The 16,896-nt window shown below is 40.6% G+C and overlaps 1 protein-coding gene across 1 annotated transcript in view; it reads left to right on the top strand.

Annotated features, from left to right (window-relative positions):
* The window catches only part of DYNC1H1 (dynein cytoplasmic 1 heavy chain 1), a 45,764-nt gene that overhangs the window by 8,179 nt on the left and 20,689 nt on the right, over positions 1–16,896 (top strand). The window contains exons 10-38 of the mRNA XM_039553408.1: positions 780–929; positions 1,179–1,325; positions 1,472–1,612; positions 1,745–1,921; positions 2,034–2,144; positions 2,227–2,346; positions 2,567–2,806; positions 3,335–3,490; positions 3,861–3,974; positions 5,147–5,257; positions 5,336–5,545; positions 5,927–6,073; positions 6,300–6,466; positions 7,154–7,327; positions 8,017–8,182; positions 8,263–8,451; positions 8,533–8,721; positions 9,393–9,675; positions 10,998–11,098; positions 12,601–12,760; positions 13,027–13,270; positions 13,462–13,645; positions 14,132–14,344; positions 14,515–14,753; positions 14,864–15,020; positions 15,407–15,634; positions 15,925–16,155; positions 16,267–16,407; positions 16,647–16,880. Coding sequence (XP_039409342.1) covers positions 780–929; positions 1,179–1,325; positions 1,472–1,612; positions 1,745–1,921; positions 2,034–2,144; positions 2,227–2,346; positions 2,567–2,806; positions 3,335–3,490; positions 3,861–3,974; positions 5,147–5,257; positions 5,336–5,545; positions 5,927–6,073; positions 6,300–6,466; positions 7,154–7,327; positions 8,017–8,182; positions 8,263–8,451; positions 8,533–8,721; positions 9,393–9,675; positions 10,998–11,098; positions 12,601–12,760; positions 13,027–13,270; positions 13,462–13,645; positions 14,132–14,344; positions 14,515–14,753; positions 14,864–15,020; positions 15,407–15,634; positions 15,925–16,155; positions 16,267–16,407; positions 16,647–16,880 — 5,124 coding nt within the window. The remainder of the gene's footprint in view (positions 1–779; positions 930–1,178; positions 1,326–1,471; positions 1,613–1,744; positions 1,922–2,033; positions 2,145–2,226; positions 2,347–2,566; positions 2,807–3,334; positions 3,491–3,860; positions 3,975–5,146; positions 5,258–5,335; positions 5,546–5,926; positions 6,074–6,299; positions 6,467–7,153; positions 7,328–8,016; positions 8,183–8,262; positions 8,452–8,532; positions 8,722–9,392; positions 9,676–10,997; positions 11,099–12,600; positions 12,761–13,026; positions 13,271–13,461; positions 13,646–14,131; positions 14,345–14,514; positions 14,754–14,863; positions 15,021–15,406; positions 15,635–15,924; positions 16,156–16,266; positions 16,408–16,646; positions 16,881–16,896) is intronic.

Genomic DNA, 16,896 nt, shown 5'->3' with positions numbered 1-16,896 from the left:
AGATGCAAGACCTGTGTTGGGGTTTTTTTGCTGTTGACTTTTGGGATCAGTTAATTCAAGGGGAGTTTTGTCTTTTGAAGAAAAAGGTTTGATACAGCTTGACTGCCTAAAAGATGCTGGGGAGCAAGGTAGATAAAGGGTGGTGGAAATTTGCTATTCTGGTAGCCATCATATTGTTTGGTTCTGCCTGTTAAGTTTCAGGTTATTGGTCACTAGGCCAACTTCAATACAGTTAAAAAGGTTTCAGTATATTAAAGTCCATAAGGACCAGGAGAAGCTTTGAATTATATTCAGTGAAAATCTACCAAAACGCCTAAACCTCTTTAATCAGAGAATAGTTTGGCTTGCTAGGGACCTTAAAGATCATCTAGTTGCAGCCCCCATGCCATGGGCAGTGATGACACTGATTCAGTAGCTCAAAGCCCCATCCAGCTTGGCCTTAAACACTTCCAGGGATGGGGCATCCACAACTTCTCTGGGCAAACTGTTCCAGTGCCACACCACCATCACAGTGAAGAATTTTTTCCTAATACCTAATCTAAACCTCCTCTCTTTCAATTTAAAGCCATTATCCCCTGTCTTATTGCTACAAGCCCTAGTAAACAGTCCTTCTCCAGCTCTCTTCTGGTAAGCCCCTTCTGGTGCTGGAATGGCTTAGTATAGGAGCACTTGGTTCTTCGAGGTGCTAGAGTGTGCCTGGTGTCAGAATATATTGATAGCAAGGATCTTCATGCAGTGAATCTGCAGGTTTTTCCTCCAATGTGCCTTATTTTCTTTAGATTGAAAGAATCCTGGGTGTTCGTTTGCAAGCTGGACTGAGGGCCTGGACCCAGGTTCTTCTGGGACAGGCAGATGACAAAGCAGAAGTTGACATGGATACAGACGCTCCTCAAGTGAGCCATAAGCCTGGTGGTGAACCCAAGATCAAAGTAAGTTTTCCTGTGGGTTTTTTTTTTTCTTGAATTAGATTTTTTTCTTATTGTCAATTAATGCATAAATTATTTCTGAGCCTTATATGGGAGATAAATATTTCTTTTGCATCTGTTTTTGGAGAAATATTTTCCTCTTCCCATTTAAATGCAAGTTTATTTTTGAAAATTGCTTCTTGAAGTCCAAAATTCTTGTCTATATGCAGCAGTACCTGCCAGTAAAACTGGGTGTTTTTACTGTTTCTGCAGAATATTGTACATGAACTAAGAATAACCAACCAGGTGATATACTTGAATCCACCAATTGAAGACTGTAGATACAAACTTTACCAAGAAATGTTTTCTTGGAAGATGGTAATTCTGTCGCTGCCAAGAATTCAAAGTCAGAGATATCAGGTAAGTGTAACAAAGCGGTATCTAAGTCTGAGCAATTGCTTTCACCTTGTCATTAGTTGTCCTCAATATATTAGTGTGCTGCTCTAAAACCATACCTGAGTGCTCGGGAAATTCATGTATGTCACAAGTATAACTGTGGTTCTTAGGTTGGAGTGCACTATGAGCTGTCTGAGGAAGAGAAATTCTATCGTAATGCATTGACAAGGATGCCTGATGGCCCTGCAGCTCTGGAGGAGTCATACTCAGCTGTCATGGGAATTGTGACTGAAGTGGAGCAGTATGTCAAGGTAGGAGGCTGAGAGGATATAATGGTACAGCTAAAATGAATGTGGACTTTCAGTTTTCCTGGGGGTTAGAGGGAAACACATCTTTTGGAATATCCTGGGGAAGTTCTGAACATTGTGAAATACCTCCATTAGGTTTGGCTGCAGTACCAGTGTCTGTGGGATATGCAGGCTGAAAATATATACAACCGTCTTGGAGAAGACCTGAATAAGTGGCAGGCCCTTTTAGTTCAGATAAGAAAGGCAAGAGGAACATTTGACAATGCAGAAACCAGAAAGGAGTTTGGACCTGTTGTCATAGACTATGGCAAGGTAAGAAACTGTAATTTTTTTTTGTGATAAATGCATTGAATTTCAGAATAGGTGTATAACAGAAAATAACAAGGGTGACAAATAACTGTTATGTAACATTATTCACTTGTAGGTACAATCAAAGGTGAACTTGAAGTATGACTCCTGGCACAAGGAAGTGCTTAGCAAATTTGGCCAGATGCTTGGTCAGAATATGACAGAGTTTCATTCACAAATTTCTAAGGTAAGAAAAGTCATAATTCCAGTTTTTCACTTTCAGATCAACTGTTGTAGAATGCTAAAACACTGATTTGTGCCCTTAACAGTCCCGTCAAGAGCTGGAGCAGCATTCCGTGGACACTGCTAGCACATCAGATGCTGTGACATTCATCACATACGTGCAGTCCTTGAAACGCAAAATCAAACAGTTTGAAAAGCAAGTTGAGGTATGTTTGTTTTCTTTTGCTAGTGGTTCTGACTTGTGGAAATGTCAGGCTTAGCTCTTAAGATGCAGCTTCATGATATTCAAGTTCTCTTAAAAACAGGCTTGAACTTCATATTCTGAAAAATCCTGTGAGCTTTATAGTGAGCACTTATTGAAGTATGTTTATTTAGTCTTGCAGCTTAAGTTTTGTCTTTTTAACTTAAAACCACTGTGTCTTGTAGCTTTATCGCAATGGTCAGCGCTTGCTTGAGAAACAACGGTTCCAGTTTCCTTCCTCTTGGCTGTACATTGACAACATTGAAGGAGAATGGGGTGCCTTTAATGATATCATGCGTAGGAAGGATTCTGCCATTCAACAACAAGTAGCAAATCTGCAGATGAAAATAGTTCAAGAGGATCGTGCAGTGGAGAGCCGAACAACTGACTTACTTACAGACTGGGAGAAAACAAAGCCTGTAACAGTAAGTAGTGATGACTAATATTCAGTAAGTGTGGTAGATTTTCTGCATTCAGTAAGAAGTAGGGAGTTTGTTTTTATGCTTTTTTTGCAGTTTTTCATTTTAGCTGATAGTAGAAGTCTTTTTAAGGGTTATATAATAACCTGTTAGTGTGTTGATTTTTGGCAATAGTTGCAGCGGGAAATTTACCCTTAATACATGGGCCTCTGTTAGGTGCAGAAAAGTGAATGACTTCAGTGACTAATAGAGCTTTGTCTGAAACAAGTATATGTCAGAGGTATGCATGAAGGAGGATTCAGGAGCAAGCTGCTTTTTGCCTGTTTTTTTTTTTCACCTGAAATGCTTTTTAGTAAAGCCAAAAACTGCATGTAAAAATGTGATAAGATTTACTGTGGACTAGTATGTTGCCTTACTGTCAGCAAAATGGAAAAATAATGAGACAAACTAACATTTATATTTAGTCCTCGCTTTTAACTTGCCTTCAGCGTAACTGTAGGATTATTGGATTCATGTATCCCATGTAAACTTTAGGGAAACCTGCGTCCAGAGGAGGCTCTTCAAGCTCTTACCATTTACGAAGGAAAATTCGGCAGGCTGAAGGATGACCGTGAGAAGTGTGCGAAGGCCAAGGAAGCTCTGGAACTAACAGATACTGGACTGCTCAGTGGCAGTGAAGAGCGCGTCCAGGTACAACTTGCTCACACACTTCCTCGGCAGTTTGGGATAAAAATGTTTCAGTTCCATAATTTTCTCCCCTAGGAGAGTGACTTGTAGTGTGTGCTGTACTAACATCAGGGCATAATCTCCACACTGACTCAGTTCTAGCCTTCAGGGATTGTCTGTGATCTCTTCCTTAACTGTCTTATTCTTTTGAAACTATTATGTGACCTGAGATGGAAAAATCTGATCTTGGTCACTTGCTGTTGCAGTTCTGTTGAATTGGCAAGCTGTCTGAAGGTTTTTGATGGATTAGAAATATTTTGTTTAATTCACCCATGCTAATGACTTTGAAGAAATTAGGAATAACTGCTGATGTTTGATACGTTCTTTACTACAGGTAGCCCTTGAAGAGCTGCAGGATCTCAAAGGTGTCTGGTCTGAACTCTCTAAGGTCTGGGAACAGATCGATCAAATGAAAGAACAACCCTGGGTCTCAGTACAGCCTCGCAAGGTACTTCACTTTTGTGTACTTGAACAACACATGGCCTATGGTTACCTGCCACAAATATATGCAAATTAGAAATTAGGCCTCTTGAGATAGACATGCTCAATTGTCAGTCTGGATCATTTTCAGTGTTTAGGTACCTTCTTCAGTTTCTCGTGTGTGGAGGGCTGGGAGCCCTTGGCACAAGAGCCCTCTGCACTCCCTTGGAGGAGAGAGGCCTCAGGGCAAAAAGACTTACCCCAGAGATAAGCAACGTTCCTCTGGGTCATGGTGACAAAGTGAACCACCCCCAGCATGCCTTGTTTCTATATGGTAACAGCCTGTACCCAGTTGGCTAGTTGGTTTCTACCCCACCCCCTGCCTTTCCCATAAAAGGCCCTATTTCTGCCCCTCAGTAGGGAGCCTTTGTCCCTGGCCTCCCCTTCACAGGGGCTGCTGGACAATTAAAGCTACCTCTGTGGAATTGCCAAATGGGGCTCCTGTCTCCCTGTCCCTGAGTTCACCTTGGGTGATTTCACAAAGAGCTGAATCACAAGAGCTGGAATCACTTGTAGCTGAGAAATTACTACACTTGCTGAAATCCCCTGCTGCCCAGGGAGGCCTGCCACGGCCCCTGGAAGATGCTTTGCAGGACGCTCTCTAGGAAGGTCGCAGCACACCGGGTTGTCCACCCCCGGCTTTCTGGTAGCAATACTTGCGAGCATGTTTCTTCTGAGGCTAAACTAAATATTATTCACAGGATTGTCATAATTTAAGTAATCTTACAGGGGATTTATGCAGTTTCCATAGTTTTGAGATTGGACTGCATCTACAGAGAGGAAACTGCTGTTTTTAAATAGGCTGTTCGACCTCATTAGGGAAACTTCATTATACAGTCAGGTAAACACCATCAATTTTAGTTCAGTGCTCAGGCGGTAAAGAGTAGAAAGAACACTAAGCTATAAACTAACTGCCTGTGACAAGACTACATCATAAATCTCAGTCAGACCAATAAAATTACATTCTAGGCTGTAGAGTAACCACATCTTAGGCAAATACGGGTAACACTTAAAAGAGCTGTCCTGTTGCTAGTGTCTCTTTAGAGAGAGTTTTCTGTAACAAATATATAGGTAACTTGCATGGTTATGTGCATGGACTTGTAGAGAAAGATTTCATTGCTTTTATGTTACTGATAACAGCTTCGACAAAACTTGGATGGTCTGCTGAACCAATTGAAAAACTTCCCTGCCCGCTTGCGACAGTATGCCTCCTATGAGTATGTTCAGAGACTTCTGAAGGGCTACATGAAGGTAAGTTACACTCATTTCTGAAATGGATGTCTTTTATATTCAAGTTCAAAGATGTAATTGCTTCTTTGTCTTCTGTAGATAAACATGTTAGTTATCGAACTGAAATCCGAGGCACTTAAAGACCGACACTGGAAACAACTGATGAAGAGGCTTCATGTTAACTGGGTTGTCTCAGAACTGACCCTGGGCCAGATCTGGGATGTCGACTTACAGAGAAATGAAGCAATCGTCAAAGATGTTCTGCTTGTGGCTCAGGGAGAGATGGCTTTGGAAGAGTTCTTGAAACAGGCTAGTATCAGCTCTTGTATGTATGCATGTAATAGCAAATCAGAGAGCTGCTGTTAGGTGGCTACTTGTGTAGTAAACTTGTCACTCTAAGCTGAAGTAAGTGCCAAGACTCCATGAAATGCTGTGTTTTGGGCAACAGTTTAAAGCTATGGAAACTTTCTCTGATGAAACTCGCATTATTTGGGAAAAGCAATTCTTGGTAGTGACTGCAAGGACCCCACCTTGAACTGCATCATAGTCTCAATAAATATTAACAAAAGTTTGAGCGTAAACCCAGAATCTTTGGGTAAAAAAAATAAAATCTGATTACTCTATTTCAACTTTGTAACTCTGTTGGAGCAGAAATGATTGATGTCATACTTTAAACATCTTTTTCTTCAGATAAGAGAAGTGTGGAACACTTACGAGCTGGACTTGGTCAATTACCAGAACAAGTGTCGTTTGATTCGTGGATGGGATGACCTTTTCAACAAAGTCAAGGAGCACATTAACAGCGTGTCTGCTATGAAGCTGTCACCATACTACAAGGTAAAATGGAGAACAAAGCTAAAGAATTTTTGTGTATTTCTGCCTTTCCCTTTTATTTAGTTCAGATTTTTGTCATCAGGGACTATATTCACTGTTTAAAGTTGACCAACTGTTAATTGTATATGCATACTTTGTAACTATCAAAAAAATGTTTCCTCTAATAATTATTAGTAGTCAAACACTTGATAATATTAAAATGAATGTTAATGCAATGTTTAAACTTCAGGTGTTTGAGGAAGATGCCCTTAGCTGGGAAGATAAGCTGAACCGTATCATGGCACTCTTTGATGTCTGGATAGATGTCCAGAGGCGATGGGTTTACCTGGAGGGTATCTTTACTGGCAGTGCAGACATCAAACACTTGCTGCCTGTGGAGACCCAGCGGTTCCAGAGGTAACTTTTTAATTGTTTTGTTCTTTTCTTGCCTCCCTTGGAGCACCATGTGGGTAGGCCTGAAACTTCATGACTCACTGTAGCACTCTCCGAGTTGAAATACTGACTGCATTCTTATCTGGTCCAGCTGGATTACAGCTGCTGTAGATAAAAGTTCATCAAGCAAGGAGGTGCAACTATGAGAGAAAAAGGTTTATAGTAAACAGGCTGATGTGTAATTTTTAGAAGATGGTAGGGACTCAGGTGGTTTTCCTTGCTAGTTCATGTCAGCTACTTCAAGGGTTTTTCTGGCATTGTGGCTGCAACAATCAGGCTGATTTCTGTTGCTGCAGCCTCTAATCTCACCCTTTAAGCATTATTTACTTCCTCTCTTTTAAGTTGGTCTGATCACACTTACTCATTCGACACACTTCCAGTCAGATCAAAGAATCAGATTTATGCATCTCTTCAGGAAGTAAAGAAAAGTAGACCTTCTGCTCTGGAATTGGTAGATTGAACACTGCAAATAAGTTGCAAGTTGTGGGCTTGAGGTAGATAAAGAGGTATTTGGGGAATTTAGGCTTGTGTTCCCTAGAGCCTCTGCAGCCGTTAGAGGTGGAGTGGTCATTTAGAGATAAATAACTTTGGTGTTCTGCAGGCCTGTGGTTACTGAGTTTGCACTAATGTATTGTGTTATTTTACTTGCAGCATCAGCACTGAATTTTTGGCACTTATGAAAAAGGTGTCCAAATCTCCACTTGTGATGGATGTTCTTAACATTCAAGGTGTGCAGAGATCATTAGAGAGACTGGCAGACTTACTTGGGAAGATACAGAAAGCACTGGGAGAATACTTGGAAAGGGAGAGATCCTCTTTCCCTCGGTAAGAAGTTGACTCTTGAAGTAATCTGATGTTTCTGTGCAGGAATTGGTGTAGTGCTCTGTAAAGCCTCTGCCAGTTCTGTGTTGCATATGCATGAGATGTTACAACCATTTACAGATTTAGTTATAGCTACTTCTCAGGAAGTGGGACTAAAACTTCCCTTATTTGCCCATCTGTGGCTGGTTGCAGGATGTGGATATTGTCTAAGGAGCTATTGCAGTTGATTTCTGCAAACTTAAGAGGTTCTTCTGCCATTTGATTGAAGGACAGTGTCTAAATTGTCACAGTCCAGTATTTAGGTCATTGATTTTGACTTACCTGTAGTCCTCAACTAGTTTGTCACTTAGCATAAGATAATAAGGGTGAGGAGGGTACTGAGTGGGAGTTCTCCCTGGCTGGTAGGACAGTTCAATCCCAAACTCTACTTTGGGTATTTCAGAGATGGATAAGTAAAGAAAATGATCCGCAATATGGAGCGTGGATACGCTTCCATATGGTACAGACCATTTGAACTTAATGATAGCACTGAGGTATAACTGCTGGCAAATTTATGGTTCATGCAGTCTTGCAATGTTGGGACAATGGTTGTCAATTACTTCTGTTAGTAGTGGCCATGGATGAATCATAAATCATAAATTAAAAATGATAGTTGGAGTTCTGATACAGATCTAATTTTATGTGATTAATAGGTTCTACTTTGTTGGTGATGAAGACTTGCTTGAAATCATTGGAAACAGCAAAAATGTTGCTAAGTTGCAGAAACACTTCAAGAAAATGTTTGCTGGAGTTTCTAGCATTATTCTCAATGAAGACAATTCTGTGGTTCTTGGGATATCCTCACGTGAAGGAGAGGAGGTATAGCTGCAGTATTTCTTTCTAAATAAAATTCTGAAAATAAGGGAATGTGGACTGACTTAAACTTTTAATTCTTGCAGGTGCTGTTCAAAACACCTGTCTCCATCACAGAACATCCCAAGATCAATGAGTGGCTCACTCTTGTTGAAAAAGAAATGAGAGTGACCCTTGCTAAATTGCTTGCGGAGTCTGTTACTGAAGTAGAAATCTTTGGAAAAGCAACTTCAATTGATCCAGCAGTCTACATCTCTTGGATTGACAAATACCAGGTATTAATGTGGAACACTTCAATATGCTTCAGTATGTTACTTTAGCAAGGAAAACTGTCTGATGAGGTTTTTTTTACACAGGCTCAGCTTGTTGTACTCTCAGCCCAGATTGCATGGTCTGAGAATGTGGAGTCAGCCCTCAATGGTGGAGGTGGAGACAACAGTCCTCTCCAGTCTGTCCTAGCCAATGTTGAGGTCACACTCAACGTCCTGGCAGACTCTGTGCTGATGGAGCAGCCACCCCTTCGCAGAAGGAAACTGGAGCACTTGGTAAGTAAAAACCTTTCATCTCTGGGGTTTACAGGTGAGCATTTTTTAATTTTAATGAACAAGTTGATCAGTCGAATTACTATTCCTCTAGGAAAAGGTTTTGTGCGATTTAAGCAATTACATTAAGGCCTGATCCTTAATGTAGGGGTGGTAGTTTTTCACTCTAGTCAGCTTAATGCCTGATAGCATATTACAGACTAGCTCAGTGAATTGACCTTCAAACTGGATCTTCCAGGTATAGAAGTTACTGATTTTTTCATTCAAATCTGAAATACATCGTTAAGCTGGTTATTATTGTAACTATGATATGCTTTTGTTTTTAGATAGGGATTGGGGGTGGGGGGAGAGTTAAAATCATCCTGGGTTATTTCTAGAGGGAAATACCTGATTTCTGGCAAGTAAAATACTGAGTTCAGTAGTGTAACAGATTAACAGGCTAACGGGACCAGAGTGCTTTGCTGTAAACTAGGAAAGTCATTAACAGTAGGCAACATGGTTAGTTTTGGCTTTGTAGCAACAGATTTTAAAGCAGAGGCTGGTTTTAGGTCATGATTTCTAAGTGATGGCAATTCACTGTGCCAATCTGAGAAGCTGTAGGAGTCCTGTCTTTATTAGCCTGTCTTTATTGGCTTGTATTGCTGTGGTCTTAAGGAGTTACCTTCATTCTCCAGATCACTGAGTTGGTGCACCAGAGAGATGTTACAAGATCACTGATCAAAAGCAAGATCGACAACTCCAAATCTTTCGAGTGGCTGAGCCAAATGCGGTTCTACTTTGACCCAAAGCAGACAGATGTGTTGCAACAGCTCTCCATTCAGATGGCAAATGCCAAATTCAACTATGGTTTTGAGTACCTCGGGGTTCAGGATAAGCTGGTACAGACTCCTCTCACTGACCGCTGCTACCTGACAATGACACAAGCCCTGGAGGCAAGACTTGGAGGATCACCATTTGGTAAGTTTGTGAGACAAGTGTATAAAATTCTTACCTTCTCTAATACGTATGAGAATGAGTGGTTTAGGTCACTTAAAGAATCACCAGTGAGGTATCAGCAAAGGCAGGTTTAATATGAATTTGTAAAAGCACAACAAATTCTATGGCAAGATTCATTCTATTACTGTATTGATCAAGCACACAAGGAAAAATCTGATTAAAAGCAATCTGGGATGGTTTATGTGGAGACTAGGGACACAAGGATAAGCAGGGATAACAGTAAGGGATGCAGAGGGGTAAGAAAAACTACCATTGGGTCAAAAGGGTCAGAGTGGACTCCCTTGCCAAACTTAGCTTCAGACTGGATCAAGTTTAGGTCTGAAGGATTTAGCAGTATTTCATTACTTAATCAGTACAATAATAGCAGTACTTGAACAATTGATTAATTTAAAACAAAATTATTCAGTAGGATTTTCTGTAAGCAGAGCAGTAACTTGACAAAAAGTTTTGCTTAATTATAGACCTAAATTGGCACACAGACATGAAGTATGTGCAAAGGTATACCTATGAAAAATTCCCCTTGAATTCAGTGGATGGCTTTGCATCTCTCCACAAATGAAGGGTTGGGTCTCAAGGAGTGGGGGGTATCAGCCCAAGTTCAGTTGTCAGCTTTCAATGGCAATCCTCCATTGCAAACTGGAGAGATCACAAGCTCCAAGAGGCATCCCACAATCCTGGTCACAGCCTGCTGCAGTCCAGGAGATCTCAGAGGGTCTTAGGACCACTGTTTATAGAGTTGCAAAATTACTGGCTTTAGTCATCACTAAATTTCCGTCCTGACCACAATCCGAGTTGGTTACTAGAATGTTCCTTGAAAAGTCCAACAACAAAAATATTACTCTACTTGGTCTGTTGTTCAGACAGAAAAAATGTAAGTCTCAAGGCTATGAATTGAAAAACAGGAGCTCATTAGACAACAGATGTTGTGGGAGCAGACAGGGTTTCTGATAAGCTCAAGGGGAGCTAACTGGTGCCGTTAATGTAGGCCAAGGCCTAACAAGCATTCCTGAGACTGTAGTGTGGCCTGGGATGGGGTTTAAGGGGTGGACTGGGGAAAGGATGTGCACTCCCACAATACAGTGTTAATGTAAACATGCAAAACACTTATAACTAAGATACCAAAGAACAAAATGGTGTTTCGGGGGAAGTTGGAACAGTTTTAGATTTCAGTTGAACCCTCTTGAACAGGCACCTTCAGAATCCGCATGCTGGCAGATTGCATGAGTTGGCAGTGCTGCTCAGATGATAAACACTAAAGTGTGTCCATCCCATTTCAAAAACAGGTCCTGCTGGTACTGGTAAAACAGAATCTGTTAAAGCTCTTGGGCATCAGCTTGGCCGCTTTGTGTTGGTTTTCAACTGTGATGAAACATTTGACTTCCAGGTAAGCTGTTTGATTGAAACAATGTAGTCTTCATTAACAACCAGTAGGAATCTCTTCAGAACTCCGAAACAGCCAGCAGTGTTTATTTTCAAGGTGATTATCTGTAAGTCTTAACTGAGCTGGTGTCTATGGGTCATATAGAACCTCTGTAACAAAAAAATGCCTAAAGCAGAAGTGGGGCAGAACACTGCTAGAGCAGAGGTTCTGGGTTTTTTGAACAGGTAGTTCTGTAACAGCAAATGGAGGGAAAGGAAGTACAAGGCAGGGGCTTAAGACTGGTTTTAGGAAAGTAACTTTAAACTATGTAGTTTGCATTGATAGTACTGGTTTAATGAGGAACAGATGGGAGTGTGAGACTGCTGAAGTAGCTGCACTTTACCAAATTATCCTTTGCAACACAGATGTGCAGTTTATCTCATCATGTGAAGAATTCTTCAGAACTAAGAAAATTTATCCAGATATTTGAAGATGAATGACATCTTCAAACTGAGAACCAGATGAAATGATTCTGTAAACTGTAACACAGCAAATTGTCTCCAAATGAAAACTTTGGTCAAGTGTAGAGATAAAAAATAATGTAAAACATGGACAAGGAATCACTGAACTTTTCAGACTCTGCCAGGTTGGCCATGTGTGGGCTTTTTTCTGTACAGCTGTATTTTGACCAGATCAGGATTCCATTAAGCCAGCATTTGGCTCACAGGGGTGACTGTAAGAAAATGCCTAGGGAGTATAAAAATCACCAATAATGTGATCCTTCCTTGCCCCAGCTCCCTTCCTCCCTCTGGCAGTTAAGAGGATCAGGAGTCCCACTGGAAAAGTGTTAACTCTGTTCATGCTCCAGTGAACGTTTCTTCATGTACTATTTCTCCCCTTCAATCCACTTGCACACTTGGTTCTATAACATCTTTACCAAATTGTTCTACTGTGCACTATTACTATGCACTTCATGAAAAAGCACCTTCTTTTTGTCTTTTTTTAATGATTCCTATGTTCTTGTAGTAGAAAAGACAGTGAATAATTTATTCCTATTCATCTGAAACCAGTAGATTCTAGACCTCCATCATATTCCCTCATGTTGCCTTCTACAGAATCTTACCTTAAAGGTTGTTCTTTATGTGGAAAGGTTATCATACTCTGGCCATTCAATTTCCTCTTCTGAAATGTTTTGTAGTTCTTATATCCTCCTTGTGATAAAGGACTAGAACTGCACCTGATGTTATTGGTATCAGCAGACAAAACATTATGCAGTGGACTTAGTTTGCCTGTTTTGGAACACACTGCAGTACAGTATGGAGTAATAAGAGAGCTATGGTTGTCCTCTGTGGTTCTGTGAAGCAGTGAAAGCTGAATGTCAGAACCCTTTCATAACTCTACAATACTACAAATACAGTACCCTACAATTAAACACAGCTTCTTCCTGCCTTGGATGCATTGTGTAAAGTGCTCTTCTCTGCTTCCTTTGACGATGCAATTGAGTGAATTTTCCCCTCTTCATGCAGGCAATGGGGCGCATCTTTGTGGGACTTTGCCAAGTGGGTGCATGGGGCTGCTTTGACGAGTTCAACAGACTGGAGGAGAGAATGCTCTCTGCAGTTTCACAGCAAGTTCAGTGCATCCAGGAAGCATTGCGAGAGCATTCCAACCCCAACTATGACAAGAGTATGTAATTCTTTTCTAACATCCTTCATGCTGTTTTGTTGCTAAGCTACATTTCTTGCAAATAATGCAAGGATGAAGCTATTTTATGTCAAAGCTTAAATATTTGATGTAACTTTCAGTTGGTAGAAATTTATATTGTTTGAGTTGCAGTATTGGAGAACCTGCTGTCCATTACTGTAGGAAACTAAAATAGGATAAAGTATGACTTCAGTTCTCAGAGTGATTGATTACTGACTCAGGTATAACTAAATACACTCTCTTTTCAGCTGCAACACCCATTACCTGTGAACTGCTGAACAAACAAGTCAAAGTGAGCCCTGACATGGCAATCTTCATCACCATGAATCCTGGCTATGCAGGCAGATCTAATCTGCCTGACAATTTGAAGAAGTTGTTCCGTAGCTTGGCAATGACAAAACCAGACCGTCAGTTGATTGCCCAGGTCATGTTGTACTCCCAGGGTTTCCGTACAGCTGAAGTTCTTGCCAATAAGATAGTACCATTCTTCAAGTGAGTAACAAGTTTGGCTTCAGTCAGTAACAATAGAACTTACAGTTCAAAGCTATAATCTTTGCAACTCACTAAGCATATTGTGCAGCAATCATTTCAAGCAAAAGTTTCAAGTAAAGAATGATATTTACTGAGTATTATGTTGGTTCATACTGAGAATCAAATTGTATTTTGCCTCTTTTGCTTCTTAGGCTTTGTGATGAACAGTTGTCCTCCCAAAGTCACTACGATTTTGGCCTGAGAGCACTGAAGAGTGTGCTGGTTAGTGCAGGTAATGTGAAGAGGGAGAGAATTCAGAAGATAAAGCGGGAGAAAGAAGAGCGTGGTGAAGTTGTTGATGAGGGAGAAATCGCTGAGAACTTGCCAGAGCAAGAGGTAATGTGTGTGCAAAGTCTCTGCTTCTGTGATAGATGATGCACACTAAACAAAGAAATTAACCCTTCAGTGTTTACCATTTAATATTAAGCCATGTGAACAAAGTAATGTTAGTTACCAAAGGTAATTTGATAGCTTAGAAGCACCAAGTTAAACATGTTTTCCAACTCCCTGAATTGTAGTGAAAAATTCATTCCTATGAGGTGGTGCTTATGACACTTACTGCTGCTCAGCATCTCAGCAATTAATGCCAGAAGCATATTGAAGAGACATGAGAAACCAGACTTGCATAAACTGAAAATCAATAGGAAGTCATTGGGTAGTTCCGAAGTTGAAACCCTGTCAGTGGTTGTTTTGACTGAGACTGCCCTGGTCTGGTACCTAATCAGTTAAGTATTTAGTGAAGTATTCCTTGTCAAACACATTTGGTGAAGTGAACTTAACAAAAAAATCTTAAATGAAATGTGTCTCACTCTCTCTCTGCAGATTCTGATCCAAAGTGTATGTGAAACTATGGTACCAAAGCTGGTTGCAGAAGACATTCCACTGCTGTTCAGTCTCCTTTCTGATGTATTCCCTGGAGTACAGTATCACCGTGGAGAGATGACAGCCTTGAGAGAGGAACTTAAAAAAGTGTGTCAGGAAATGTACCTTACCTATGGTGATGGAGAAGAAGTTGGTGGCATGTGGGTTGAAAAGGTAAAATCTAAAACTGAAAATGTGGAATTGAAGTTTATGTATAAGACTAAATTTACTTTTATATTATGAAAGGTGGAAAGCTTTTAAATTTTTGTTGTCTTAAACAAACAATACCTAAAAGCTTAGATTAACTGCTGAAGTTAATTGGTACGTTATTTCTTGTGTCACAGGTTCTTCAGCTGTATCAGATTACACAGATAAATCATGGTTTGATGATGGTTGGTCCCTCTGGAAGTGGAAAGAGCATGGCTTGGAGAGTACTTCTGAAGGCCCTTGAACGTCTGGAGGGTGTGGAAGGTGTCGCTCACATTATAGATCCAAAAGCAATCAGCAAAGATCACCTCTATGGTACTTTAGATCCAAACACCAGGGAATGGACAGATGGCTTGTTTACCCATGTCCTGAGAAAGTAAGTCTTTAATAGTACAAATGCAAAATGGCTGGTACATTTGTGCCAAGGATAATCTCGCCTTACTGAGTCTTAATTCTCTACTTCAATGACTATTGCCTTTAATATAGAATCATAGACAACGTGAGAGGTGAACTACAAAAACGCCAGTGGATTATCTTTGATGGTGATGTAGACCCTGAATGGGTTGAGAACTTGAACTCTGTTTTGGATGACAACAAACTTCTGACTCTGCCGAATGGAGAACGTCTCAGCCTCCCACCAAATGTAATGTTACTTTTTTTACATTGTGCTTATGTGCTGTATATAAGCTTGTTAGTTTAATTTAGTATTTACTAGTGTTGTCCCTCTTTCTCACCACAAGCAAAGTAATACTGAGTTCAGATTGTGGTTTGCTGGAGTAAGGAGTTTATGTGGAAACATTTCATGTTACACTTACTCTGACCCTGTAAGACAAAATGTGAATTAAGTCTTACGGTAAATGTCAATAATGATGAACTTACTTTAGGACAGTATAATGCTGATGCTGATTATTCAGTGTCTAAATGCGAATTTGCATATTTTAAAAGGTCTCTGTTTTTTCAGGGAAAGGGTTTGTATTGTTTTGCTCTTGATTGGCTGTTTTAAAGTCATTTTAAATTTCTGTCTTTCAGGTGCGTATCATGTTTGAAGTACAGGATCTGAAATATGCCACTTTGGCTACCGTGTCAAGGTGTGGTATGGTCTGGTTCAGTGAGGATGTTCTCAGTACAGACATGATATTCAATAACTTCCTGGCCAGACTCAGAAGCATTCCTCTGGATGAAGGTGAGGAGGAAGCTCAGCGCAGGCGAAAGGGCAAAGAAGATGAAGGAGAAGAAGCAGCATCCCCAATGTTGCAGGTATAACTTGAATTACATTATGAGATTAAGTAGTAAAAATGCTTGTGTCGCAGGTACACCATATGTAGAATTTATGACAGCCTATCATAGAAAAGCTGACTTCCTCTTTACATATTTTTTCTTTTTCTGGTTGGTTTTTTTTTTGTTTGTTTGTTTGGGTTTTTTTTGGTTGTTGGTTTGGTTTGGTTTTTAAATATGAAGCATTTCAAACCTTAAACAAAATCATTTCTTTCTGCCTGGTAGTCAAATGAGAAGGAAATGCTTTGAGCAGTGTTTGTCTCCCCCAACAGATTCAGAGAGATGCTGCAACAATAATGCAGCCATATTTCACATCCAACGGCCTGGTAACCAAGGCACTTGAACACGCTTTCAAGCTGGAGCACATTATGGACCTCACCCGCCTGCGCTGCCTCGGCTCTCTGTTCTCCATGCTGCACCAAGCTTGCCGCAACGTGGCCCAGTACAATGCCAACCATCCCGACTTCCCGATGCAGATAGACCAGCTGGAGCGTTACATCCAGGTAAATGCAATCTGCTGTTAAGTGACTCCTGGTTTTGCCTAGATTTGAGTTACTCACTGAGTTTCGTTCCGTTACTCTCAAACCAATAGCTGCTGTTGCTGCTTCTTACAGAGGTACCTGGTCTATGCAATACTATGGTCTCTTTCTGGAGACAGTCGTTTGAAAATGAGAGCAGAGCTGGGAGAATACATTAGGAGAATCACCACTGTGCCACTGCCAACTGCACCCAACATACCTATAATTGACTATGAGGTAAACATTTCTTGTACTAGAAGTGTTGCTCTTTCATTTTCTTAAAAGCTTGCTTTAGATTTTGAAGACAAACCTGGAGAATAAACTGCTAGACTGTTTTAAATTTTGCAGTTTCACAGTTCAGCAAACAAGCTGCTTGTTTAAATAAACACATCAAATTTGACGTCACTTTAAAAAATTAATTAAGGTTTAGCTGGATTCCTGTCCTAAAATGTCTGATCATGTTTTTGTGCTCCTAGGTGTCCATAACAGGTGAATGGGTGCCATGGCAATCCAAAGTTCCTCAAATTGAAGTTGAAACACACAAAGTTGCAGCTCCTGATGTTGTAGTGCCAACCCTAGATACAGTTCGGCATGAAGCATTGCTGTACACTTGGCTGGCAGAGCACAAACCTCTGGTGCTCTGTGGCCCACCAGGCTCTGGAAAGACCATGACCCTCTTCAGTGCTCTCAGAGCTCTGCCTGACATGGAGGTACACAAGAGAGAGA

Source organism: Corvus cornix, chromosome 5 (genome assembly GCF_000738735.6).
Source record: "Corvus cornix cornix isolate S_Up_H32 chromosome 5, ASM73873v5, whole genome shotgun sequence".
NCBI classification, from domain to species: domain Eukaryota; kingdom Metazoa; phylum Chordata; class Aves; order Passeriformes; family Corvidae; genus Corvus; species Corvus cornix.
The sequence above is the reverse complement of the archived record's forward strand: the minus strand, read 5'-3'. Positions and strand labels throughout refer to the sequence as shown.